Genomic DNA, 24842 nt, shown 5'->3' on the forward strand with positions numbered 1-24842 from the left:
TATTTATTTCAGCAGCCTCCTGGGTGTAGGAGTTTTAGCGACATGCCTGCCAGATAGTTGTAAAGGCTTCATGGTTTGTACACACAATGTCCTTGTTGTTATGGCTCAGATTCAGATAAACTTACCTTCCAACTATGACTTTCTGCCCAGTGTTTCCTTTGAGCTGGCTGTAGAGTTTTGGTCTTTGACGAGTGTGAAAATATTAGCCAGAAAGATGTAATTCGAATACAAGATGTCTGAATCTTGAGACCTATTCCTTCTAGATTGCCAAAGATAATAATCCCCAGCAAGAACTACATCTTGATAAAGAAATTAGCTATGCGCTACACAGGCACAATAGAAAGACTGAATATCTTCTGAAGGATAATGTCAGAGGGCTCTCACCCCTGTACATCCTTACCTCATTAACGTTAAAATGAATAAAATGCTATTATCCAACATCCCTTAGTCACACTCTATTCCTGAAAGAACTGAAGCAAAAGAACAGGTTCAACAATCTGTTTCTATTCAGGAAACCTTTGAAAAACTCAATTACCTAAGGCTTGTGCTATGTCCCATTAGTTTCAACAGCATCTGACCTCTTCTGTCTCAAATTCAGCAAACCATTTAAGTACCCCTTTAAAGGATTTGCTTGTGATTTTCCTGAGTTCAAAAGCATGTGAATATGTGCGTGGGGGGAACAGTGCAGGAGAACTGACAGCTTCTTTCTTGTTCTGGCTTCTAGATCTATTATAATCCATGAATGCATGGATCTCTTCTTCTAGGTACAACAGCTATTTCCCCTCCACCGCAGCAGGCACATGTTTGCAGAGAACAGTAAAAACACTTATCGTCTTACCGTGAAAGAATCCCCAAGGGCTGCTATAACTTTCACATCAGCTGGTTTTAGAGAATTCACTGCAAAGGAAAGAGATGCAGCTGAACCTGGATAGGACATAGCTATTCTTTTTCACCACTGTATTTGTGAAACATGCCATTGTGCATCCTGATGCTCAGACATGTTTTTGCAATATCCAGGTCATAAAACAAGACCTCTCTCCAGCTCATCTCAGATGGTTGTAGAAGCAGCATATGCATATTATTCAGCATCTCAATGGTTAACTTTGTTACAAAAAAGAAAGAGCAAGGAGCAAATAACAGTAAGCTGCAAACAATATCCAGCACCAAGATGAAGGTAAAACAATGCAGTATTAGACAAAGCAAGAACAGCATATTAAAGCTGTAAGAAGGCAGGGAAGGACTGAGAAGACAATAAGAAGTTGTTTGAATACTGGTATGTCCTAGACTAACATGCATGAAGCTGGAGTTGCGGTTTCCTTCCCCAAGATTTAGGTGGTCTCACGTACAGCCTATGTCAGTACACAAATTCAGATTTTATCACAAGATATTTTGAACTTCTCCACTGGCAGCAAGTTAAGTGGAGCTACTTAGTCAGAATGTTACCTTGCGTGACAGTATGGCATTCTATCTATTAAGCAGCTGCTGAAAAACATGACATTTTCTGAGCAGCGTTTCACAGTTCAGCAGTCATTTCAACAAAAAATAAAAATTAATCTTGAAGGACAGTTGAAAGTAATACAGCCTCTTACACAAAACAGGCAAGACTACCTGAAGTTGGAGGAGGGGAGGATGGAGACCTGTCCTCGCATAGCAGCTGGCTTCCATAATTCTAAAGAGAAGAAGAAAGCTGAATAGTATTTGGCTAGGAAATACAGTGAGTAGCAATGTGGATCTACCTAGTAGAGGCCAAGGGGATAAACCAGACCCTGTTTAGCATGCAATTAACCGGATGGGTCTTGGCTACTCAATTCAATAGTCATATTCAGTATTGCTCAGATTAGAGCAGGATCCTGTACTGGTAACCGTGCTGTCTGAGCATGTGCTCTTACAGGTGTTTCTGCATGCATTTTGCCTAACTCAAGGAATACTTTCCTGTTCCCTGCCATGCACTCTGCCTCCCAAACATATCTGGCCAAAGACTGATTTTACCTGTGGTGCAGAGCATGACTCATCTGGTTACCATACAGGAACAGACGCAGCAGAGTAACAGTGGGAAGGTGATGTTGACACTTACTGGAGTTTGGTTAGGGTATGTGTAATTGCTGTTCTTATATGTCTTCAGGAATGGCTCAGCCTACGAAATAAGGCAATCTGAGTCAATGCGAAGCATCAGAGGAATACATACAGATTTCCATTCCCCAGCCTTTGGTTTTCAGATGATTAACAACTTGATGCAAATGAATCCCAGGGACTAAAAAAAAAAATAGCATTTTTAAAATTCACACAATAATAGTGTAAACCTGAGGCACTATTTTTACCCAATCAGAACTTACAGAATACCCTTGGGACCCTGAAGTGCATGATTAACAAGAACCTTGTGTTCCCACTGCAAGGTAGTCCCAGTGACCTCTGCAGAGCTGTGCTGACTGGTGCCAGCATTTCTCTTGTTTCCCCCACTGAAGATCTATCATTCAGTGTGGATACTTGATGGTCTTGACTACGTAGGCCAAATAACCCATCCTCATGTTTTGGCCAGCTGCAACATATGGCTGTGAGGAAGCTTACTCCTGGGACTAGCCTGCCCTCCCTCCCGTGGAGGAGAGCTCATACTGCTACTAGTGGCAGTGGCACAAAACATGCAGGGAAGAGTCAGCACTCCAGGCTCACACAGACTCCCAGCCACCCCCAGCAGCTCTACGCAAACACAGACACCCTTGTAACTTACCTCATTTGGACATTTGATAACAATTGCAGCTTGTAGTTGCTCATAAATTGTCTTCTCCCCCAAGGGCTCCAGCTGTAAGAAAAAGGGGACAGCACAGGAGAAAAGTGAATCAGTACCAGAGAGCAACAGGTAACACTGTGCTACCAGCCACTGGAAACCACCTCTGCAGCACAGCAAGACAACTGCAGTGCACTTGCACCCATGCCGATAGCTGCTTTGCGTGCTGAAGAGGTGAATTCCCACACACCATGAACATGGCCAGATGACCAATATGCCAGGCAGGCATCACCTCCCTGAGACAAGTCAAACACCCCAAGCCTTAACATATCCTGAGATTTACTGGTTTGATATGACTGGTTTAACAGTTCAGGTGACCTTTCTGCACATGGTTATGCTTTTCTTTTGTAAACACCTTTAACCATTCAAAAGAGATAGGGCTAGCTACGTGGTAGTTCCCTGTGGGTATTTTTTTCAGCCAAGGGAAGGATGGAGCAGACACAGAGTGACCAATAGAACCTTTAAAAATCTTACCATGTTGTTCCACAAAGCAGATGCGAGGTGGGAATGAGCCTTCTGGCTGAAATGGAAACAGTCCGGGGCGAAGTATGAAGTGTCTGGGAACCCCTCCTAGAGAACGAGACAGGTGCTGTCACAGAGGCAATACATGTGCAACAAGCTGTGCTTTGTACCCCCTCTCTTCCAGTGAAATATCCCAGCTGACTTCAAAGTAGCTGCAAAGGCCCCTGAAGCCAAGAGAATTAAACCAAGCTAGACAACACTAGTAACTCAGAACCAAGAGGCCTTTTGAAGTGTTTTAATATAGGATTTTCAAAAGTAATAAAAAATTACAGACCATTATGACTCTGGTTACAGAATACCTGGGAAGAGATATTGATTGCATTCTTTATTTCCCCTGAGATTCGCACATTATAGTCTTTTGAAGCACATGCGTTTTTGTACTAAGAGTCATCTACCGAAGTACTGGAAGGGACTTTGTGATGCATGGGAAGATATAGGCAGAGTGTTCCCTGGTGAAGACTTCGAACTAAGTATCTATTGCATTGCCGTCTGATTGCAGTGGAGTAGACTTAGTGACCAAAATCATGTCTTCAAGGTCTATATTCTTGTTGCACATTACCTCCAAGTTCTTCCATAAGCATTTTCTGCAATTTTAGGTGTTAACTCAACAGAATATAATAATTATTAGTCCAGAAAACTGCTGGTCACATTACAGCCAAGACAATTTCAAAAAGTCAGTGAATTGCACTAGGATTTAATGTAGAGGTTGGTGTTTTGGTTGTTTTTACCTGTGTTTTTGGCATGCTCACATTCAACAGAAATGGCTGTAAAACCACTGTGAAATCATCCGTAGTGTCATACCTTCCACTCTCCACTAACTGACGGGTTCTCTCCTAAAGAGTCAAAGAAAAGTTGTCACTGATCCTTCCTTTACGTTCAGCTCATTGAGTCCCTCGGTCCATCGCCTCAGCCAGGGGCTCCACCTCCCCAGCGCAGACACCAGGCATGGCCATGGTTCCTAACTTGTACAAAAAGCCCACTTTTTGAGACAGGCATTCCGGGGTTCTTTGCAGAGAGGCATCCTGGGGATGGCTGCCTGACTGACACAGGCAGACAACCTGCTCAGTAATTAGATTTTTTGTCAAAAACATGTTCTTCCAGAACCAAGGTGTTTTCTGTTTGGCTGACATCCCATGTCCAAAGTTTGTTCCTGAGTTATCATGTTCTTTGACTTGACCTGATTTCCAGCAAGATAAATTAACAAAAAACTGCTGACACTCTGACATGCTCTACTATCTACGGCTCTTTAACAATTTCTTTCCTCATCTGTTTTGTTGTTTTGGTGAATGGGAGTTGTAAAGATCTTGAGCCAACTCTCATCTCCCCCTCACTTTTTTTTTTTTTAATATCACAACTACTAATATGTCATTAAAATGAGTGGAAACTGTCCTCCATCTCCAAATGTTAGCCCCTTTGTGGTCCCTTGATCACCAACAGGACTACATTAAAGCTGTAATAAATGCCACATGCCTTACCTGGTACATTTTGTTGAAGTAGACCAACTTCTTCAACTCATTGGAATTGTCCTCTGGGTTTATAACACAAGGGCACAGCGTACTGTGGGATGAGAGCATGGCTCTGAGATTCGCTCCTCTTTTTTCCCTTGTTACCAAGCTGACAAGCTGTGGGGTTAAAAACTTCTCCGAGGGGGATTTCTCTGAAAGGCTACTCAATGGGAGCATTAGCTCTCACCTCTGAGTTTCTGCACAGCCCTGATTCTTGAGCAGAAACACATTTATTAGGGATAAATCCCAAACAAAGTGAGGAAAAGGCTTCACACAAGCAAAAAAACACTAAAACCCATAGTGGGTGCACATGGCAAGGTTTTGGCAGCAGGAGTGACCTCTGGGAGGAGAGTCTAGGAATGTCTGTGCTGGACCCTGCTGTTCCAGCCAGCTCCAGCAGATCCATCACAGGGCACAGCTGAGACCTTCAGCAGAAATGGTGATGCCTCTGCTTAAGAAAGGGCAGAAAACACCAGCAAGGGAAAGGAGAACAGTGGGAATGAGGAGGAGGTGCTCCATGGCAGAACAGGCCTTCCCTGAAGGGACTGCAGCCTGTGGATGAGCACACACCAGAGCAGGGGTACATCTGACAGACACATGCCAGAGCACAGGACAAGAGCGAGAAGGAAGAAGTGGAAGAGATACTGCTATGTCCAAACTCCAACACCCTGTGCCACCAATGCTGCACTGAAGGGACAGAGGGTACCCTGTGGCAGTAAAAAGGCAGAGAGAATGGTGCTTGAAGTGAAGCTGAGCTTAGGAACGAGGGAGGACAGGCACTTCAAGCGTTTATCTTTTTTGGTGTGTGTTTACCAATACCTGAATCAGTAATTAAATATTTATGCTAATGGGCAATAAATTAAGTTCAATTCCCCAAAGTCAAGTCTGTTTTGCCTGCAACGATACTCGGTAAGTGATTTCCCTATCTTTATTTTGACCCACAAGTGTTCTTGCTCACATTCTTCTTGTTTTCTCTCCCAGGCTGCTGGGATGGGGTGAATGAGCATCTCTGTGGGTGCTTGGCTGCCAGTTGTGGCCAGTCCACCACAAAACCTGTTCGTAAGTTCACCTACACAACATGGTTTGCTTTTGCAGAACTATGTAGGCATCCTTCAAAACAGAATTTCCACAAATTCGTTCTAATCAACTGAGAGGGTCACAAGTTGCAGCATGTTTCACATGGAAGATGGTAGAGCACCAAAACAGATGCCAAGATTGAGGCTGGAATCTCCATCCTTAGAGAGCAATTCCAACAGGAGTTATTTTAAGTTTCTGTGAATTCATGTTGGCCACCTTTTTATCCTTCACTGAAATTTTGCTCCTTCTAGCAAATGACTTTTTTCTTCTGATGCTGCCCCTTCCTGGGCACACCTCATTGTCACTTGAGAAACCCAAATAAGAAAAAGGACTCCTTTTAATAAATCCAGCCATGTGGTCATAGTAAAGCATCCCTGAGAGAGCTCTTTAAGAAATACCTCCTGCAGAGATGCAGTTGATACGTATAAAGTATGCACAAGCCACTACCTCCAAACTTGCCTTACGGGAGAGCAGCTAACAAAAGATTTTACTTCTGCAGTGCATCTACATGAAAGGCAATACAAAACTAAGCTGTTTTTTCAGAAGAATTTCAGCAATATAAAAAGGCAAAATTAGTGGAGACGTAATCTCTTTTTGGGTTGTTTGCTGTTCTCAGAAAAAAAGAGACAAGCTTTCAAGATCAGAAGCCTCCTTCACATCCTTCTTCAAACCAGTAGCATGGCATTTATTACCCTACACAGGGTCTGCTAAGTACCCTCTAAATTTGGCTTCCTGCCAGACAGGCAAATTGAGCATGGCACTGAAATGATGAGAAAAGGTTACAGGTACCTTGATATAATCAGATCTTAAAGGCTATAAAAATTATCCTTGTCTGATGATTTGCATGTTGATATACACGCATGCTCTAGCCTGTAACTTTTGTTAAAAACAACTTCTTGTCAGAAGCAGCAGCACTCTGAGTTTAAAAGTTAATATTTCACTGACAGCCACCAAAGAGCCCTTAAATCAGAGCCAGAGGATTGCATTTATGTTCCTCCTGTAAAACCACCTTCTTCCATGGGGCCCTTCAAGTGTCCACACTATCTGTGCCAACAGAAGGATCCAGCAGGATGGATTCAAAGCAGATGTTTCAGCAAGACCACGGGAAATCCTGTAGTCCTCCCATTATTCTGGTCTGCAAGCTAACTCTTACAGACCATGCTGATGGTGTCCAGTATCAGCTCCTCAGCCCAAACAGCAGGAGGAGCAGCAGCTGCCTACATTCAGCTGGACAAGGTTATTCTGCCTGCCTGTCCAGACAAGCAGAGACTTGCTTTTCTGAAGCCAAACAAGTCCTGCCAGGAGCAAGTCTGGGGGGACACACTGGACCCTGCCTGAGTCACCAGAAGCTCACTGAGGTGCAGACCTGCCACCTCAGTGGCAGATTCATGCAGACCTGGGAGGACTGTTGAGCCACAAGGCAGCAGGTGCTTTACAATTAAGCATCCCAGACATCTACTTGAGAGACTAATTAACAATAAAATAATAATCAACAATAAGATTACAGAGATCAGAAGCCACAGAATCATAAAGGAGAGTTTTAAGACTGTAGAAAGAGAAATCTGTAAATAAAGCTAGTTTAAAGTGATCAGCTAAGAAAACCCCATGTCTTAATCTCTTCTCTGTCTTTGCCCAAAGACCGCACAGCTGAGCTCTTTCTGCTCTGGCTTGAGCTTCATTGCAGTGATGAGTCATTAAATGGCACCTCCACAAAAACTGGTAAAAGCAGGGCTCAGACAGAGAGAGAGTGACAGACATGTATTTCTAAATGCTGCATTGAAATCAATGTGGAGGTACATGTGCATGCACAGAGGAAGGTGTTGGAAATACTAGAACCTTATCCCTTTAAGAAAAATGTTTCCCAGTAAGATCTTGCAGCCTTCTTTGAGCAACAGTGAGAGCTGTAACATAAATCATCTTCCAACCTCATAAGCCACTTTGGGCAGATACTGTTTTCTACTGCTTTCAGCTCCCGAAGTCTTTCTATGGAAATGATTGGCACCAGGTTCACAAATGCCCGTGGAACCTGCCAAGAGAATAAGCAAACCCATAGCCAGTGCCCAAAGCACAGAGGGACATCTTTGCCCTGGCAACACAGTCACAGCAGACCTCAGGTAGCAGACCGATGATTCAGGCAGCTTGCATTATTTATAACAGTTGCGTTTAAAGGAGTTTCTCAATAATTAATCCCCCTCACATACAATACTAGATTACATCCCCTGCCCATGCTGCACAGTTCCATTTTAAACGCTGATGGCTGGTTGCTTGAAAGTGATGGCTTCAAAAAAGTCCAAACAAGTTGTTATAATTATCAGCATGGCTCAGACACCTGCTAACACTTTGAGTACTCTCGTCATCCTCACCCTCACCTGGACTATCAGAATCTCTCAACAACCACAAAAAATATACTAATTTGCAGTATAGTGAACGAGCAAGGCATTTTCTAGCCATTGAATACCATAAGTTTGTTCAAATTCATTACAATACTTCTTATGTTATTTGTCCACAGCACATCAGCTAGAACCGAGCACATCCTTCTTCCTTCAGTAAAATACTTCTCCAGCCCTCTCTGCCTCTCACAAAGATTTTCCTGCAAGCGTCTCTGCATACAGCAGTGCTCCACAGACGAAAGCAGGGAACTCTTAATCAATAATCAGTGACTGCTTTACAAACAGAACACAATGCCCACTCCCACATACTACAAAAAGTTTGGTTTACCTCTCTGTGAAGCATGTCCAATGCGGTTTGTATAGCATAGGTGTAGTTTTCAGGAGAATAGTGTACCTGTCGAAGCAAGAGGACTGAATTCTATTGACAATCAGCATTCTCGGGCAGGCACAACAGCAGCTAGCTGGTCTCTCAAAGCAGCATTCATGTTTTTAACTCTTAAGTCAAGAGTAAGAGAGACTCAGGCAAAACTGTCCAGTCTTTGTTTTTCTTCTTTCCCATCACTCACAAGATCTAGTGGCCACTGGATACCAGTGAGGGAGCAAATTCAGGAGGCATTATCAGACTTCACAATATCCTCCATCCCCAGGCTTGCTCAGGCCAGTCTTAAAAGCATGGCTAACACCTCACTAACAGGGACTGTGTTTGGGAGAGATCAGTTTGTGTAAAAGTAAGTTTGTTTCTGCTGTATGGAATATTAGCAACATGCCTCCCGTGTGCTTCTTACCTGCCACAAATAATAACTGCCAAAGCTTTGGCATTTATCTGGGAATGAAATCACTTTACATACTTGCCTCTCAGTGGTGAAATTCCCCTGTTCCATTTGAGTGGTTTAAACCCTGTAATTGAATTTTCTCAAGTAATGCAATTTTTATTTCTTCGCTTGTGGAACTCGTCAACAGTCAAATAAACTTCTCTATGAGAAACGTCTGTCTTATTTTCAGCCTTAATTCTCTTTGATTTAATTTCAAGCAGAAGTTCATTGAGATCCCTACTGGTCTACTCTACAAAACTCGACGGTTCCCTTATTTGTTTCCTAAATCACAGCTCACCAAGGGCATTGTAGTTGGTGCTATTTGTAGCTGCGCAATGCAAAGGCAACAGCACTGTGATCTTTGGATGCAGACACGCTATCTCCTTGTCACTCACACTCATGAGTGACTGCCATTTTGTGTCTGGGTCAGGAGCAGAAAACAGGAACAGTCAGTTTGCTCCTTCCTTGTTTTATAACCATCTTACTGTGACGCTTTGCTGTTTTTCCTGGTCTGAAATCAATTATGCAGAATTAGAAGTATGTGGTCTGCTGCTTTTAAGTACATAAGACTCATCACAATGTGAAGAGTCAGCCACGGCCTTTCACCTCCTTTTTACTCACACATACCAAAGGCTATGTACAGTATGTGTATGTATTATATACATATACAGCATATGCTACATTATAAATAATTGCATCAGCATGAGCTGTGGGTAGAACCATTCGCATAGCACTGAACCTGGTAAGAAAGCACTGAGCGAGACTCAGGAGTGTGACTGTGCACAAAGCATAGTAGAGCAAAAAACCTTGACCCTTTACCTATGGTAAAGCGACTAGATAACAGAAAGTTAGTTAACAGCAATATAAAGTAGCCACAACTATGTCGTTAACAGGTATTATAAAAATAAAACTTCATTTATCACATCAGGTTGAACAACCTGAATGTCTCCATACAGTTACATTCCAGAGCTGTGTAAATAAGGCCTACCTCGTTTTTGTCTCACCCACACAGTTCTGCCCTCTCACCCTCTGCCACCCGAATGACCCCACACCCAGGCTGGCCCTGTTAATGCTGCAGGCAGCAGGGCACTTACTGGATCGCTGCAGAATTGGCATAGGTCGTTTCCTCCTACGAAAAGTGTTATGAGTTTCCAGTCGGTCTGAAAATCTATTCTCTGCACACAAACAGAGATGGAATGAAAGTTGTTATTATTAAAAAAAAAAAAAAGGGGGGGGGTGGGGGTGGGGAAGGGAGGCAGGCAACATACTAAACACAGATGTAACATTTCTCAGGGTACCTGGCTATAATTCTCTAAGCATCCACAACAAAAATGAATTTGTAGCCATGACTGAAGATGTAGAAACTACTAAGATCTAAATAAAGTTTACAATACCGGTAGTAACACACAAAATTGTTTGCTTCAATTGTTTGCTCAAAATTCATCTGTATGCTTTTCTTAGTAATATCTTGTGTATACACTGACTCCTCCTGCAGCTCTAGGAATATATCTTCATTGCAAAAATGATGGTATATGTTTCACTGTGTCACAAATAATGCAGCTATTCTGCTGGAAAACCCTGGAGAGCAATGTATTTTGGTCCTGCTGTGAGACAAACTGCAAAGAATAGAGGGGCAATAATAACTCTAACACTAGCAAAAAAAAAAAAATAGAGCACTTTTTTCCTCTGGAAGGATTTTGCAAAGGGCTTAGTTAATGCAAGGTAATTATACTTCAGTAAACACACACCTTCTTAGCTTTGAGGAAAGGTTCAAATAGCTTAGTACCGTGTAGCTGATGTTGTACTCAATATCTTAATGCTTCAATTTCCATGCAAAACACCACTAAGGAAAGCAGCAATAATATATCAGCCTCAAGTGGTTTAAAGACATCTGTCTTCAAAGGCAGAAGGCAACATATCCCAGCTGTTAAACACACTGTTCAGTAGTTTGGTCTCAAAAAATACTTATCCAAATTAAAAGACGGGAAATTTTTCCTCCTGCACTAAAAGGTATTTTAAAAAGAAAACAAAAGGAGCTCTTATATCAAAGATATATGACATATATGAAATATGAATATTCTTTGTAGTTAGAAAGGAGTTTATTAGTTAAATAAAAAAAGTTTATCCATTACAATAAAAGGATTTGCATTCATTTCTGTTGTGTGATGTCTCCAAGCAGGTAAACATGATGGAGCAGTAATACCTAGAAACCTTGAATGGTTTGAATGAAAATGATCCAACCACTTAATCATTAGCTGCTATCCCTTTTAATATCATTTCATATACAGCCAGAGTGAAATCTTTTTTACAAGAAAGTGAACCAAAAAGGAAGGTACTGCAAATATTTTTTGCCAATATGTATTCAACAGACAGGCACACACAGTTATCTGCACAGAGTCACAGAATGTCAGGGATTGGAATGGACCTCGAAAGATCATCCACTCCAATCCCCCTGCCGGAGCAGGAACACCCAGATGAGGTTACACAGGGATGTGTCCAGGCGGGTTTTGAATGTCTCCAGAGAAGGAGACTCCACAACCTCCCTGGGCAGCCTGTTCCAGTGTCTGTCACCCTCACTGAGAAGAAGTTTCTTCTCAAATTTAAGTGAAACCTCCTGTGTTCCAGCTTGCACCCATTACCCCTTGTCCTACCATTTGTTGTCACCGAGAAGGGCCTGGCTACATCCTCGTGACACTCACCCTTTACATATTTATAAGCATTAATGGGGTCACCCCTCAGTCTCCTCCAAACTAAAGAGACCCAGCTCTCTCAGCCTTTCTTGAAGGCTTTTTGGCTCCTTTCCAAATGCACAATTGGAAAGCAAAATAATCTCATGTAACTTAGGTTACTGATTGCATTTGTCAAATTACAAATAGCAAACATTCAAAGTAGTAGCTGAGGTTAAAAAATATGCAAGCAATCATCAAGCTAATATGTTTTACAGACAATTAATCAAATAATTCCTAACAACAAATGTGTAAGTAAAAGATCAGCTGATAACTAAATGAAAGAAGGGACTAAACTGTTTTTGAAGAAAACAAGTACTTTCCTCAGTTCACATGTTCACTCCACATTATTTGCCACTTGAAAATCTTCCCCTTAACATCCTAGCACATACCATTACTTCTAGCAAGCCCATGTGCTTACAAGATAATTAATAGTACCATAGCAAAATCCTAGCAGAGAAAAAGTTCTGTTGTCTTCCAGGGTGACATATGTTGAGAGAGAAAGCAACAGCACTGAATTTACCAGCCACTTTTGGTAAAAATGGGAAGATTACAATTGTCTGGATTTGACAGTAACTGTCACATGCTGCTACAAATACATGTAAGAAAATGCTATAGATTATTTTGTACTGACTCACACTCCGCACTGGGGAATATTACACTGTATGTTGCTGTACTCATAGCTTTGATGTTTGGCATCTGCTGTTGGTCTGTTAGAAACTGAGGATGCCACACGACTTCATCTTTCTAAAGATATTAATGACATATCAAACTCACAGTATCATTCTTCATTCGGTCCACAAGTCTTCTAACCTGTGCAGGAACATGCCTAAAAACAAAAACATAAAAGTAAAATAATAAAAATAAAAATAAAAAAGGAAACCTGCATAGACAACAAGGCAAAGGAGAAAGGCAATGAATGGACATCCCACACGTGATGACTAAAGAAATCTGGGAAAGTCCAGTTTTCATTGAATGAGAGGTATGATACCTGAAAAAAAGCTATTATATATATATTGGGATACCAATGGAAAAAAATGAGAAAACAACTAGCATTCAAAAGGCACTCGACCACTTTGCAAATGCTGCATAGTTACACTTTTACAAACTGTATAGAAAATACACTGTGCTACCAGAAAATAAATGCACTTTTCTCCTTCCCAACATCAGACAGGTGCTATTGATACATGTACCATGGAAGCATCCGTGCATGTATCGATGTTATTACATGGCCTCAAGCCACTCATAAGAAATGTTCCCAAGAGAAAACAATATTATTTGAATTTGACTAAGACTGAGCACAGTGTTCTCTAGGTAATTCCCAGCTCTGCCACAGACTGACCATAAGCAATTCACAATTTTCTCTTAGTTTATCTACACAAACCCTTGGTCCTACTGACAAGGGGGTTTGAATATACCTCCTATAAAATGGGGATATTTTTTCTTTGCCTCGCAATAAGGATGTGAAGCTTTCTGAGTAGTGCTTGTAAAATATGTCATGCTATGTCATGTTAGAGAAAGCATTGCTGTTGCTGCTGCTTCATTTGACAAATTAGAAACATTATACACTCCCAGCCATATTTCTTGGCCTTCACATTAGAGATGGGCTAAAGAAATATATTTGGGCTTGTCTATCAGCCTTATTGCACTCCTGCCAAATCCAGAGTTTGGGCCTTTTTTAGCTAGGACTAGTTTTCAAGAAAAATCAACATTCTATTAAAGTTAGAAGAGTTTTCCTCTTACTCTGCATGATTCCCTGCCACAGCTTGGTTGAGTGAAGCATTATCTGTATCCTGCCTTCCAGTGCCAATGGAATACCCTATCAGGGATGGGTTGAACTCACGAAGAATATCTGCAGAAAAAGAGAGCACACTGAAATGTTGCTTACTTCAACAAGTAAAAAATGAGGTTGTAACGATCAGACCTTAGTAAAAGACCATTAAAAACCTTTAAGAAATACCTATGAAAAATTAATCTTTAAGTATAATAAAATGGAGATTTGTCACCATACAACTACTCCCTTGTCTTCAAGATTTCCGAGTTTCATTAATTCAGATATGTTAGGGAGTAGACTGACTTAGCTTATGGGATTATTGTGCATACTGTATCTTATAGTACTTGTTTAGAAACTGCTTATATAAGAATTCACTTAACATAAGTAAGTTTGCTTAGACTGCAAGCTGTGAACTTGTGAACTTTTGAACTTTCTGCTTAGTTAAGTAAAAAAGGCCTCAGAGGGGTTCAGGCTACTAGATAAGGGGAACTGCGTCCTTGGAGATAAGTAAAGGAACACAACGGTGTCTAAGAGGAGAAACAGAAGAATGTTTTGGCTTTTGCTAAGAACTTTCTCTCCACCATCCCAGCTGCAGGTGCAAAATAGCAAGTGATGGACAGCACCCAGATTGACTGTCAGGCTGGACAGTAAGAGACAGACAACTGCCTGCAGAGATAAGAAACAGCCCGCCTGACAAAAATGAAGAGATCCAATGAAGAACAGGGAGAGCACAGACTCTAATTTTGTAATTGTCCCAGAATGACGTGGAGGAGGGCGGGAGGCTTGGATTGCGAGGATGTCATTGCCTGAAGTTCTTTTGGCTAGGAGTCCCACTTCAGAGGTGCCCAGCTTGATCTGCTCTACGCTGTACCTGGCAAATAAGTTAGTTATTTAAGAAGAATTTTTGGAATCCATGCCTGAGTCTCTGCGTCAGGAAACCTAGGGAAAAGAAGCTTCCTTAACAGATACCTCATGACCTAATGTGAATATCCTGCCTAGCAATGCAATTCTGCCTGGTGAAGCTCAGCAACCCTACATTCAGGCAGGAGACTCTTATGCTGTCATACTCTAACTGCAGATGGGTTGGAATCAAATTCTCTAGCTTGATTTCCTCAGATGTATTAACCTCAAATATCTAGGATTCCCTTCTATACCTTCGTTACAAGCCAGCCATACAGACACCCCAGATCTAAAATACCCTGACCTCTAAAAAGTATGTAAAATCTGATCTTGTAACATGATTCTGCTCCTGCCTGAAGCCACTTTCCCATACAGTCAAAACAGTTCCTTTAGGCTATGACCTAAAATCTTTGATTCACCTATCGCCAACACATTTTGGACAAAACTAACAGAAAAATACTGAACCAGCCAAACCCCTAGGAATTACGAGATATGTAGTTAAGTCAAGCACAGCAAATTACAGCCTGGTTGTTACACAGGTTTTACTCAGCACTGGCCATTGAACACAAAGGGATCTGTTCTGTCATGCTACAAATCATAAAGCTTCATGTCTTCTTTTGTAATGACAGCCATTTTAATAAACAGCACCAGATATCAAGTTTACAGAAAAAGGCACTTACTTGCTAATGTTGTGACTGTGCTTAAGCTTTCATCTCCTCCACCACTATTAAGAAGAAAGAACAAGAAAAAGATGTTCCAAGATATGGACTTGGTAAATCAGTGGACTAAGTAAGACAGCTCCCCCTTATGGGATTTCTACACATGTACACAGCACGTTTCCTGATGGTTGTACCTGAGTAAAAGCAAGCTCTTGTGTGCATACCAATGGGGTCATGAAATCTGAGACTCTGTCATAATCATAATAATTATATTAAAAGCCCTGTACACTATCTGCCCTTTCAATTCTCTCAGGTGTTTTAACTTCTGTTGAAACCTAGCTGGAATAAGCAAGAATTTTTACAAGCTGACATCTTTGTTATTGCCCCTCTTAAAATACTTATTACGTCCATTTTTAGTTAACAACTCCTTCATGTCCATAAAAACAAATTCTAAAATCATGTATTTCACAGTGATAAGTATACTCAATAACTTCCTCCTCTATTTCACTCAGTTGGAAGAATACTACTAGACTGGTATAATTCACCAAATGTCTGAGTGCTCTTTGTCCTCCTTTCATGCTCTAGAGAATGCTAGCGCACTCTTCCCTCCAAATGTCAGTAGAACATTATTAAAGATCAAAATATAAAAAGTTGCACTTATGACACCCTTAGTATTTCTTTAATTTGGAACAGAGGATTTTGAAGTGTTCTTGTACCAATTTAGACCTCTTACAGAGCTGCAGTATTTCAGATGGATAATAAATGACAAACAGAAAACCACCCTGACAGGTTTGGTATTAAGTAATACAGTAGCAAAATAATAAGTAAACATGATTGCTTGTGTTCAGAGTGCTTTTTAGACCTGTCTAGTAAAATGCTGCATGTGTAAGAGTCTGTATTGGCTCAACTGATAAACTGCTCCGAATGATGTAAGCAATACTGGGAAGGGTTAAGGAAACAGGCACTGTGTATGAGACAGTAGCAGCACAAAAGACCCCATTCTGACATTTCATAGACGGTTGATTTTAAATGAGACAAACAGGTGAAGTGGGCCACCATGGGGAAGAACAGACAAAGTATAGATAGAACAGGGACAGAAACACAGAATGCATAAGTGGTGCAATGCCACTGGGATCTAGGAGTCCCCCTTGCAATAGCTACTAGTGTGAGAGGAGAAAGGGACTGTCTTAACAAGGACCCCATTTCATCCACATATTGAGGCGTATTCCAGCCATGCTACATCGTACTCTGGATCAGCACTAGTTTGAATATTTTCTTTATCATCAGTAAAAGTACAACCATGTACCTCCATGCAAAACTCAAAGTCAAATTCACTCTCCACAACATTTTGTTTGTTACAAAAAACAGGTAAGCATATCAAACCCCAAGAAAATGGGTCCCCTCCCATTGTGGGGGAATTACTGGGACTCACCTCCAAGAAACACCTCGGTATTGAGTCAGGACATCCAGAAGATCATAGCGTTTGGATTTTGCACCGTTACCTGCCTGGAAGTAGAAGACAAGTTCACCTTTAGAAAATAAAAATTGCTACAGTAACTTGTTCTCTGACTGATTCTAATTAAAATAATGAAAGAGGATGTTAATGAAGCAAGCCACACCATCTTCCCAAAGTGTAATAGATCCTTGTTCTCAAGAGGATCAAGGACTGAGGGTATTTTAACTCTACTCCAGTGAATTACCTTCTTCTATCAACTTCTTGATTAGAAAAATTGGTTGAGAATTTTCAAAATATTAATATAATTCTAAATTTACATAAGAAATAAATAAGATGGCAATGGTCCTGAACAAATAATCTGTTATAATGTTCCTCACACTAGAAAGTGATACAGTGATTTTCTGTCTTCCCTCCCCTAGTTTCCTCAAAAAAGGAGGCTACAAGGATTTAATGCATTAATAAGCACAGAACATGTAAGAAACATTAATTATGGTGTAAGTAGTGAAGCAGTCATCACTGATTGGAGAATCACAGCCAGTTTAGGGGTAACGAGTTCACATAGTTCCAGGAATTGAATTAAAAAATAATCTCAAGTTAAGTTATATTTGACGCATTTGATATCTGTTGCAGTTTTACTCAAATATTTAGTTAGTATAAACAGATATGGCCTTATATGCTTTTGTAGTACCATATATATACATATACACACACATATACACAATTAGCTGCAGAATTTGTTCTTTCTATTCATGCTGTTTACTAATAGCTTTGGAGGCCAATACCTTCAAAGCTGCCTGGAATCAATAAAGAAAAGCAATTGTTGCAAGACCCTCTAGCAGGCTGGTTTTGCTGCTACACAGTCTAATCTTGCAGCTCTTCCTTCTGTGGCACTCTGTGGACTTTAAACAGGAACTGTGCGCTCAGATAAGACTTGTGATCTGATTACCAGTCAGTCAAAGTGGAGTATGGAAAAGAATATCTGAAAAATGTGTTTGGCTCAATAGGGCATAACTGCACGTATTCTATCTCTCAGGTTAAAAATTAAAAAATGCTTTTTCGTTACTTGCTTTAACGATGGCTATCCAGTGATCTTTACTTACTGTGATTGAATCTCCCAGGGCACCAATCACCCGAATATCAGCCGGTTTCAAATTATGAACTAATAAATAAAAAAATAAAGGTAGTTTAAGGGAAGGAGTTAAGAAAGAAAACTTCAAACTGTGATGGTTATCAGCAATTTTCCTTAGAATAAGCATAAAGCATTGCAAATACAGTATTTTAATATTTATGACAGCATCAGCGCAGAATGACAGACACCAACAGGCATCAGACCAGAAATTATTCTTGGTACTATGGCTGGGCACCAGCTACTGCAACAAGGGAGGCAGTAAGATTTCAGTTTTGCATCTCTGCTTACGCAAATTCCTTTTAACCAGCAGAAACTACTGAAAAGCAGGCACAGCTCCAGTGCCAGCACAGGGTGAAAATTATGGGACTGTCGCAGCCTCTGAGGGAACACAAAACCCGCCTGGGGACAGAATTCCACATGACTCCCCAGATTGCACTGACAAGAGCCCCTGTTCCATACATGCACAGTTTACCACCTCTGCAACTGGAGCAGTCTTCTACCTCCTGTCTTTCCCACTGTCCCTTCTTTGTTTGTAAATGGAAGGTGCTGTTGCACAAGCTTTCACCAGCCTTGAGGGAGAACTTGCACCTCACCATAGAACTGCTTAAGACCCTTTTTGGAACAACATAAAAGCCACAGTCAATAGAGTGCACTGCTTCAAGGAAAAGTGTACCTTTCCTAACTAAGCCAAGTTCTTGTTCCCCTTCTATCATCAAAGGAAGTAGCTCTACAATAAAATTGCATAGGTCTGTACCTGAAACCGGAACTGTATCAGAGGGACGCCGGTCAGAACAGGATATATTTGCTCCGTAAGTCCTTTCCTGCAAAGACAGGGCACGACTTCACATCCGACTCACTATACTCTGGCTGTGATAAACCACTTCTGTCTCAGAGCGTTAGATTAATGAGTTTCCCACATACTTTGTATGCATCTACTCAGCTCAGCCCTGTCCTCAGGCCATGCCTACAACTACTCTTTGAAGTCAGACACAAGCTCAGCCTGCCCAGAAGTCGCCTGGCCACGCTAGTGCAGCACAGCTCTTGCCTACCAGTGGGGCCAGCTATTTCAGACTCTGTGCCATGCTGCGTTCAGCTACGCAACGTTTTGCAGTTGTACTCGAGGTAGGTGAGCTCACATCTTTTTGCAAGAAACTGCTTGGACATGCCTGAAATATCCCAACACAAAACCATACCTTTGTCAGCAGTTTTACTATGGTATAAACAAGAAGAAATTGGACCCACACAGTGGTGTCATTCTGATCTGATCTGGCTTTCTCCAAAGTAGGACTGAATGGCCCCATTTCCACTGTCTTCTTATCCCAGGGAAAACAACATTGTTATCCAGATGTTTTAAAAAAGTTCTAAACAGTGAAGGCAAGACTTACTTTAGACTAACTGAACACATCTAACTTAAATCACACTCTACAAAATCCACCAAGGAGAAAATCTGCTATATAACATCTGACTCTTGTCAAGCATTGAAATTAAGAGCTGGTGCTTTGTATTTAGTTTTCCCAGGTAGCCTTATTTAATTATGCTACAACACACTCTCACACACCTGCCCACTCCCTGGAATACACTCCGTCCAGATGATGCAAACAGTCCTACTATACCTGAGATGTTTCTTTGGTGTTTGAAGTCTCCAGGGAAGATGAGTAGTTACTATTTCTATATGTAAACAAATACGGATTTTCCTGTAGAGTGAAGAGAGTACGTTTACCAACACTAATGGAAATACAGTCAGCTGATGTTAAAGTCTTCCGGTTAGACTTTCCAAGAGAATAAAATTTTTTACAGCATTGATTTCTGAATGAACATCACACTAGTGAAATAAACCAGGTTAGACCTGAAAATTAAGCCCTGGTGTGCTCTAGGCACAGCACCACCTCTTGCCTTAAACCTAACATCAAACAAAACACATAATTCAATTTCTTTGATGCTTTAATTGCTGTTCAGTAAAGCTTTTGGATGCCAGTAATATTTTATCACTATCAAATTATTGAAGTCAGAGCTTAAATGCAAAATCAGTAAAGAACCTGTTCTTTGAACCCAAGATGTTCAGACCCTGAAGATGCTACAGGGCTATTGACAACTCCAGCAACTAAAACCTGACAGAGGACAAAATAAAATCACAGAAAAGTTTAATTATATAACATACATGGATTCAACTTTATTGCTGATACAGATTTTAATACTGATAATGTACTCTGATATCCACAACTAATAAATTCAGATTAGCTACTTATACTTTGAATGAAAAATATGACACAATACAATACTTCAACTTTTTGCCAAAAGTTCTTGTTTTCAGAGTTTCATCTTTATTTTATAAAGAGCCTGTGTGAATGAACCTCAAGAACACTGAATTTTTAAACACTGTAGTATCTTGGGCAAGTGCACATTCCTAAGAAATTCAGAAGATGATAACAGCATTTGAAAGCCTGGAAATTCTGCAAAGAGTAAATAAAATCTCACAGTAATAAAGAAACTGTTTTACCTGAGATGGACAGTGGACCTGAAGCATTTCTGTGTCACTGTAAGGCTGTTTTTGTCCAACCGGCTCCATCTGGAAAAGGAGAGAACAGAGGAACTGTACACATGCTGTGTGTGGGCGGGAAGGGAAGCAACGCTCTAGTGCCTGGAGGTTTCCATCAGGTCCATATATATATGTATATAAACTTGTTTTGCTTATGATAAATATATACCTACAAAAGCAAGGAACTGATCATGTGAGAGCCTTGTTTTCAGACTGTGATCCCATCACTGTTGAAACAACCATCCACGCATTAACTCTGCTCTAGGGAATGCCAGCCCTGGAAGCTTTTTTCCCACAGGGCACTGATCTCGTACCACAGCACTCAACTACTTGCAGTCAACTCACTATTTATCAGTTCAGCCACAGTAACTGTAGACATACTCTAGAAGAGCATAACTTAAACCATCCTCATGATTGTTTTCCCCCCTTATTTTCAAGACTGTATTATTTCCCAGCTGGGTATGAGAAAGCAAAGGGTGGGTTGCCATAGCTCCACTGCCAGGTAACATCTCCTTGCAGCAATCCGTCTGTCCTCCCAGGTCCCATCCACAGTTCATACAGTTTACAATTCATATTTTTCATACAAAAGTGTAAAGAAACATAGAGGCTTTTGTGTGGGAGGGAAAGCAACCCTGAGTGGATTGAAACTTTCAAGTGAAAATAGTATTACTGAAACTCCTTGGAAAATGCAGCTTTAACTCAGATTATGCACTGAAGTCTTGGGTAAGTCCATATCACTTTACCTTAGAAGCATAAAGTACAAAATCCCCAATGTAAATGGAAAACTAAAAATCTTCCATTTGTTGATACATTCATGCTGCGTCAACTTTTTCCCTTCTGTTTTATGAACACTATCTGTATGTACTGCCTCTGCAGCAAAGTCATTTTGCAACAAAGTCAGAAACATGGCGTGTAACACATTAATGTCACACGCCAATCCTCTGGTGGCTCTAGCCCATGCAACTTAAAGCTTGCTAATTTATCCCACCTTCCAGAACTGCTTCCTTATCTACATTTTTATATATGTTAGACAACATCAAAAGGCACACTCCAACTCTGCACAGAGGCTCGATAATATTTATATTTGTTGGCTTTGTTCTAAGAAGAAGGAGAGGGGATTGTTGTTAATGAAAAATTATGGAATGATTCCAGACTCAATACTGACAGCACAAAGTGGTAAATACCACGGAGAATCACTTCACCTGTTCAGATACCTTGCTGGGTGCTAATTAAATTGCAATCACACCCAAAGGAATTGGCCACTGGTTTAAATTCCTCAGTGAATGTTTGCTCAGCTTGCACCAGCTGCCAGAAGCAGCAGACTACATAAGAAACAGGACTGAAGGGATTGGAAAACACAGCAATAACAGGCTTGATGTCATCAATACATTCTGGGCAGGAATGTTATATTCTATTTTGGCTGTTCCATCAATAAAAATAAAGGGAAAATTCAGAGAAATAGAGAAGAGGTTTAGAGAAGTAGATATTCTTTGAAAGAAGCATTTGAGGAAACAGTCCGTGATTTTTTGAAAGAAAGAAATAAACTGAAATATGTAAAATAGCGAAGCTCAGACCTCCCCTGAATTCCAGCACATCTGTCACCAGGCAGGTTAGGGTGCAGGTCTGCCCTGGTACTGCAGTGGTTACTAAGTCAGTGTACCTGAATGCAGCAGAGAGGCACAGGCAGCCTCCTGCCGTGCTGCTCCCATTTGGGTTCTTGCCTGGTCTCAGTTTCTGTCTTGTTTGTAGGCTAAAAGGTTTTTTGTGTGTTGTGTTATTGTTTGCTTTGGTTTTTTGTTGGTTTTTGTTTGTGGGTTGTTGTTTTTTTTTTTTACCAGTTTTTTGTTGTTGTTGTTGTTCCACAAAAGAATGCCAAACACAAGAACAAGAACTTCTCGTCTAAGTTCTTTACACACAAGAAGGAGTTTTGCCCCTGGATATATTTCCAGAGGTAAAATTGTAGGCAGTTGCCAGAATCAATCAATCAGGCTCACTGTGGTAAACATCAAAGCTACCTCTCTCACCTTTTCCTAGCTATCTACGTCATTTAGCTGACTGTTCTTTGATGTGCCTAGCCTATGAACTGCATTGCTCCTAGATAGCTAGAAACATTTTGGTAAAATAGGCAGCCATGCCTTGGACAAGTCCTTAGTAGCTGCTAGCTCAGCTTTTTCTCAGCCAGACTGAAGTTCAGTGCTACTCTCAGCTGTCACTAGATTGTCAAGGTTTTGCCCTTTGTTCAATAAGCAGGTAATCATTCCAAGAAAGTGGCTGGTACCAAGGAGGAGGGAAACTCTCTGAATCCACTTCTCAAGCACCTCCTCATTCTGCTGTGTTTCCCGCTTGACAGGTCATGATCCCAAGTTCCTATCAGTTCCAAATACTGTATTGTGGGTTGTTTTTTTTGTTGTTGTTTTTAAAGCAGTCAGCAGTTCTACTCCCCAGTAGAACTAGAGCTATGTTTACCGTGCAAGGATACCTACCAGTGCTTCTCACACTGAAAACATCTTTCATATCATCTGCTTTACGTCATGGCAGAATACCATTAGAGGCAGATAAGGAAACTACTTAGAGAGGTGCCTTTCTGATGATCAGCAGCTGTACTAAGAAAATTCTAGTAAATAAGAGAGGACACGAGAAAACGGGAAAAGGAGTTGTGAAGGGAATACTACCATTTCTGTAGTCTCCCTTTGACACAGTAGAAAGCTGTATATTTGCCACATTTTGGTCTTCCTCCAGATCACTCAGGCTGTTCCTTTTCTAGAGGAACCACATCACACTAAGGAAAAACACTGAAATAAAGCAAAGTTGATATTTATCTCCTTTATGGAGACAACACACCAAAGAATGGGATGCTCAAGAGCAGAGACCAGGAGGCCAAATGAAGCCTGCACAGAAAAGGGTTAGGGAGAGAAAAATGAAGCAGAAGGAAAGAAGAGGGCTCTTCTGCTGGTAGAAGCTGCAAACAAAAGCATGTCATCTGAAGACGCAGAAGGAATTTGTTGCAAGCTAAGTGTAAGACTTTGCGAGGGCAGAGTGACAGATACGCTTGACCCATAGCCATACTTGGGTTCAGGCTGACTAAGGAGCGACAAGCCTATGCCTGCGGTGAGCCTGCGAGCTGGAAATCTCCTGGCTCACGTACAAGTAAGTGAAGGTGCCTTGGAAAAATATTTCAAGATGTGGTTTGGAAGATCAAAAATGCAAGGTAACCAAAGTACAGAACAAGATACCAGAGCTAAAACCAAGACATCTATCTTGTCTATACTATCGACTAGCAATCAGCTACTTCACTCTATTATTGTTACCATTGGGTACAATTTGAGCTCTCCCTGAATTGCAGCTGGACTATATGCAAGGTGACTCTCCCTTTGAGCAAAGACACCTGGCAAGGTCTGAAATTCCTTATATGAGACTAATAAATCCTTCCCTACCCAAGGCATACAGATAGATTGCTTTCTCACGACAGACCCTCAGTAAGTGACTGATAGCATGATGAAATGACACTAATGAAACACTAGTAATCTACATGTCTACTCAACATTATAAATATTGTATGTTTCCATGAGGCATAAACCATTGTCCATGTCTGAGACTAAGATTGGACCTTGCTGCACCTATGTTCCATGAGGAGTTCAGAAAGTAAGGGGGTCCACTCTGAACTTCATCACTCAAAAGGGTGGTCTTCCTTACTCTTTGTATTTCTTCCGTTAGACATAAACTGTTGACCAGGTCTGAGACCTAGGTTGAATCCAGCCACACCTAAGGTCTGTAAGGAGTTTAAAAAGCAAGTGAGCCCACTGCAAACCTCATGACTCAATGGGAGGGTCTTCCTTACCCTTTGCATCTCCAGTCTCTGTGTGAATTATTCTAACTTGATTCTAGTTCAATTTTCCTTTGTATGTTTCTTCCACGCAGTAATTAATTAGGCTAATCTTGCTTAACTCTCCCCTTCTACAGAACCTGGATTCAGAGGAGGCAATATGCCTGTTTTGGGCTGGGGATGATACTATCATAATTTGAGCTCTCCTTCATATTTAGGATATAAAGAATATTCAAGATGCCTACTATTGGATTCTGCATAAGTTGAAATCTAAAAAGCCAGACAGTAAGAGGCCACAGGAAAAAGAAAAAGTGTTATAGTCCAGACTTGGAAGAAAAAAAAAAGAGAAAGCAAAGCCCATTAGAAGCACATGAACGCTGCTAATTGCAGAGCCTAATAGAAGAGAAGGACATTAGTCAAAGCTGGAGGTCAGTTTCCCGCTGCTAAGTCCTAGAAAATGTATTGGTTCAGGCTGATCTATTGCAACAGTTGGAAGCATCTCAGAATCTGACAAATTTAGTTCAATTGGCCCCAAACAATTCCTGCTGGTGAAGCACAAAATAGGCTGGCGAACTGGTGGCACTGCGGTCCCTCTCCAGTCAACAGCATTCATTTTCTGCTGAAAACATATTCAGCACTTCATGTCAAAAATTTGCTGATGGAAAAAACATGCTAAGCAGATGCGAAGGGCCATTTTTCACAAGAAACTGGATGTTCATTCTTTGTGTGGCTTGCTCCTGACTAGCTTCAA

General features: G+C 41.0%; 1 protein-coding gene across 1 annotated transcript in view; it reads right to left on the minus strand.

The window, feature by feature from the left end:
• PLB1 (phospholipase B1) overlaps positions 1-24842 on the minus strand; it is a gene marked incomplete at its 5' end in the record, with an annotated part of 96033 nt that overhangs the window by 38097 nt on the left and 33094 nt on the right. The window contains 18 exons of the mRNA XM_082048934.1: positions 839-897; positions 1609-1669; positions 2075-2134; positions 2726-2797; positions 3257-3352; positions 4033-4137; positions 4780-4861; positions 7812-7912; positions 8605-8670; positions 10183-10263; positions 12592-12643; positions 13558-13666; positions 15169-15212; positions 16580-16653; positions 17704-17762; positions 18487-18553; positions 19346-19426; positions 20230-20298. Coding sequence (XP_081905060.1) covers positions 839-897; positions 1609-1669; positions 2075-2134; positions 2726-2797; positions 3257-3352; positions 4033-4137; positions 4780-4861; positions 7812-7912; positions 8605-8670; positions 10183-10263; positions 12592-12643; positions 13558-13666; positions 15169-15212; positions 16580-16653; positions 17704-17762; positions 18487-18553; positions 19346-19426; positions 20230-20298 — 1338 coding nt within the window. The remainder of the gene's footprint in view (positions 1-838; positions 898-1608; positions 1670-2074; positions 2135-2725; positions 2798-3256; positions 3353-4032; positions 4138-4779; positions 4862-7811; positions 7913-8604; positions 8671-10182; positions 10264-12591; positions 12644-13557; positions 13667-15168; positions 15213-16579; positions 16654-17703; positions 17763-18486; positions 18554-19345; positions 19427-20229; positions 20299-24842) is intronic.

The sequence above is a fragment of the Streptopelia decaocto genome (assembly GCF_964273445.1).
Source record: "Streptopelia decaocto genome assembly, chromosome: 3".
NCBI classification, from domain to species: Eukaryota; Metazoa; Chordata; class Aves; order Columbiformes; family Columbidae; genus Streptopelia; species Streptopelia decaocto.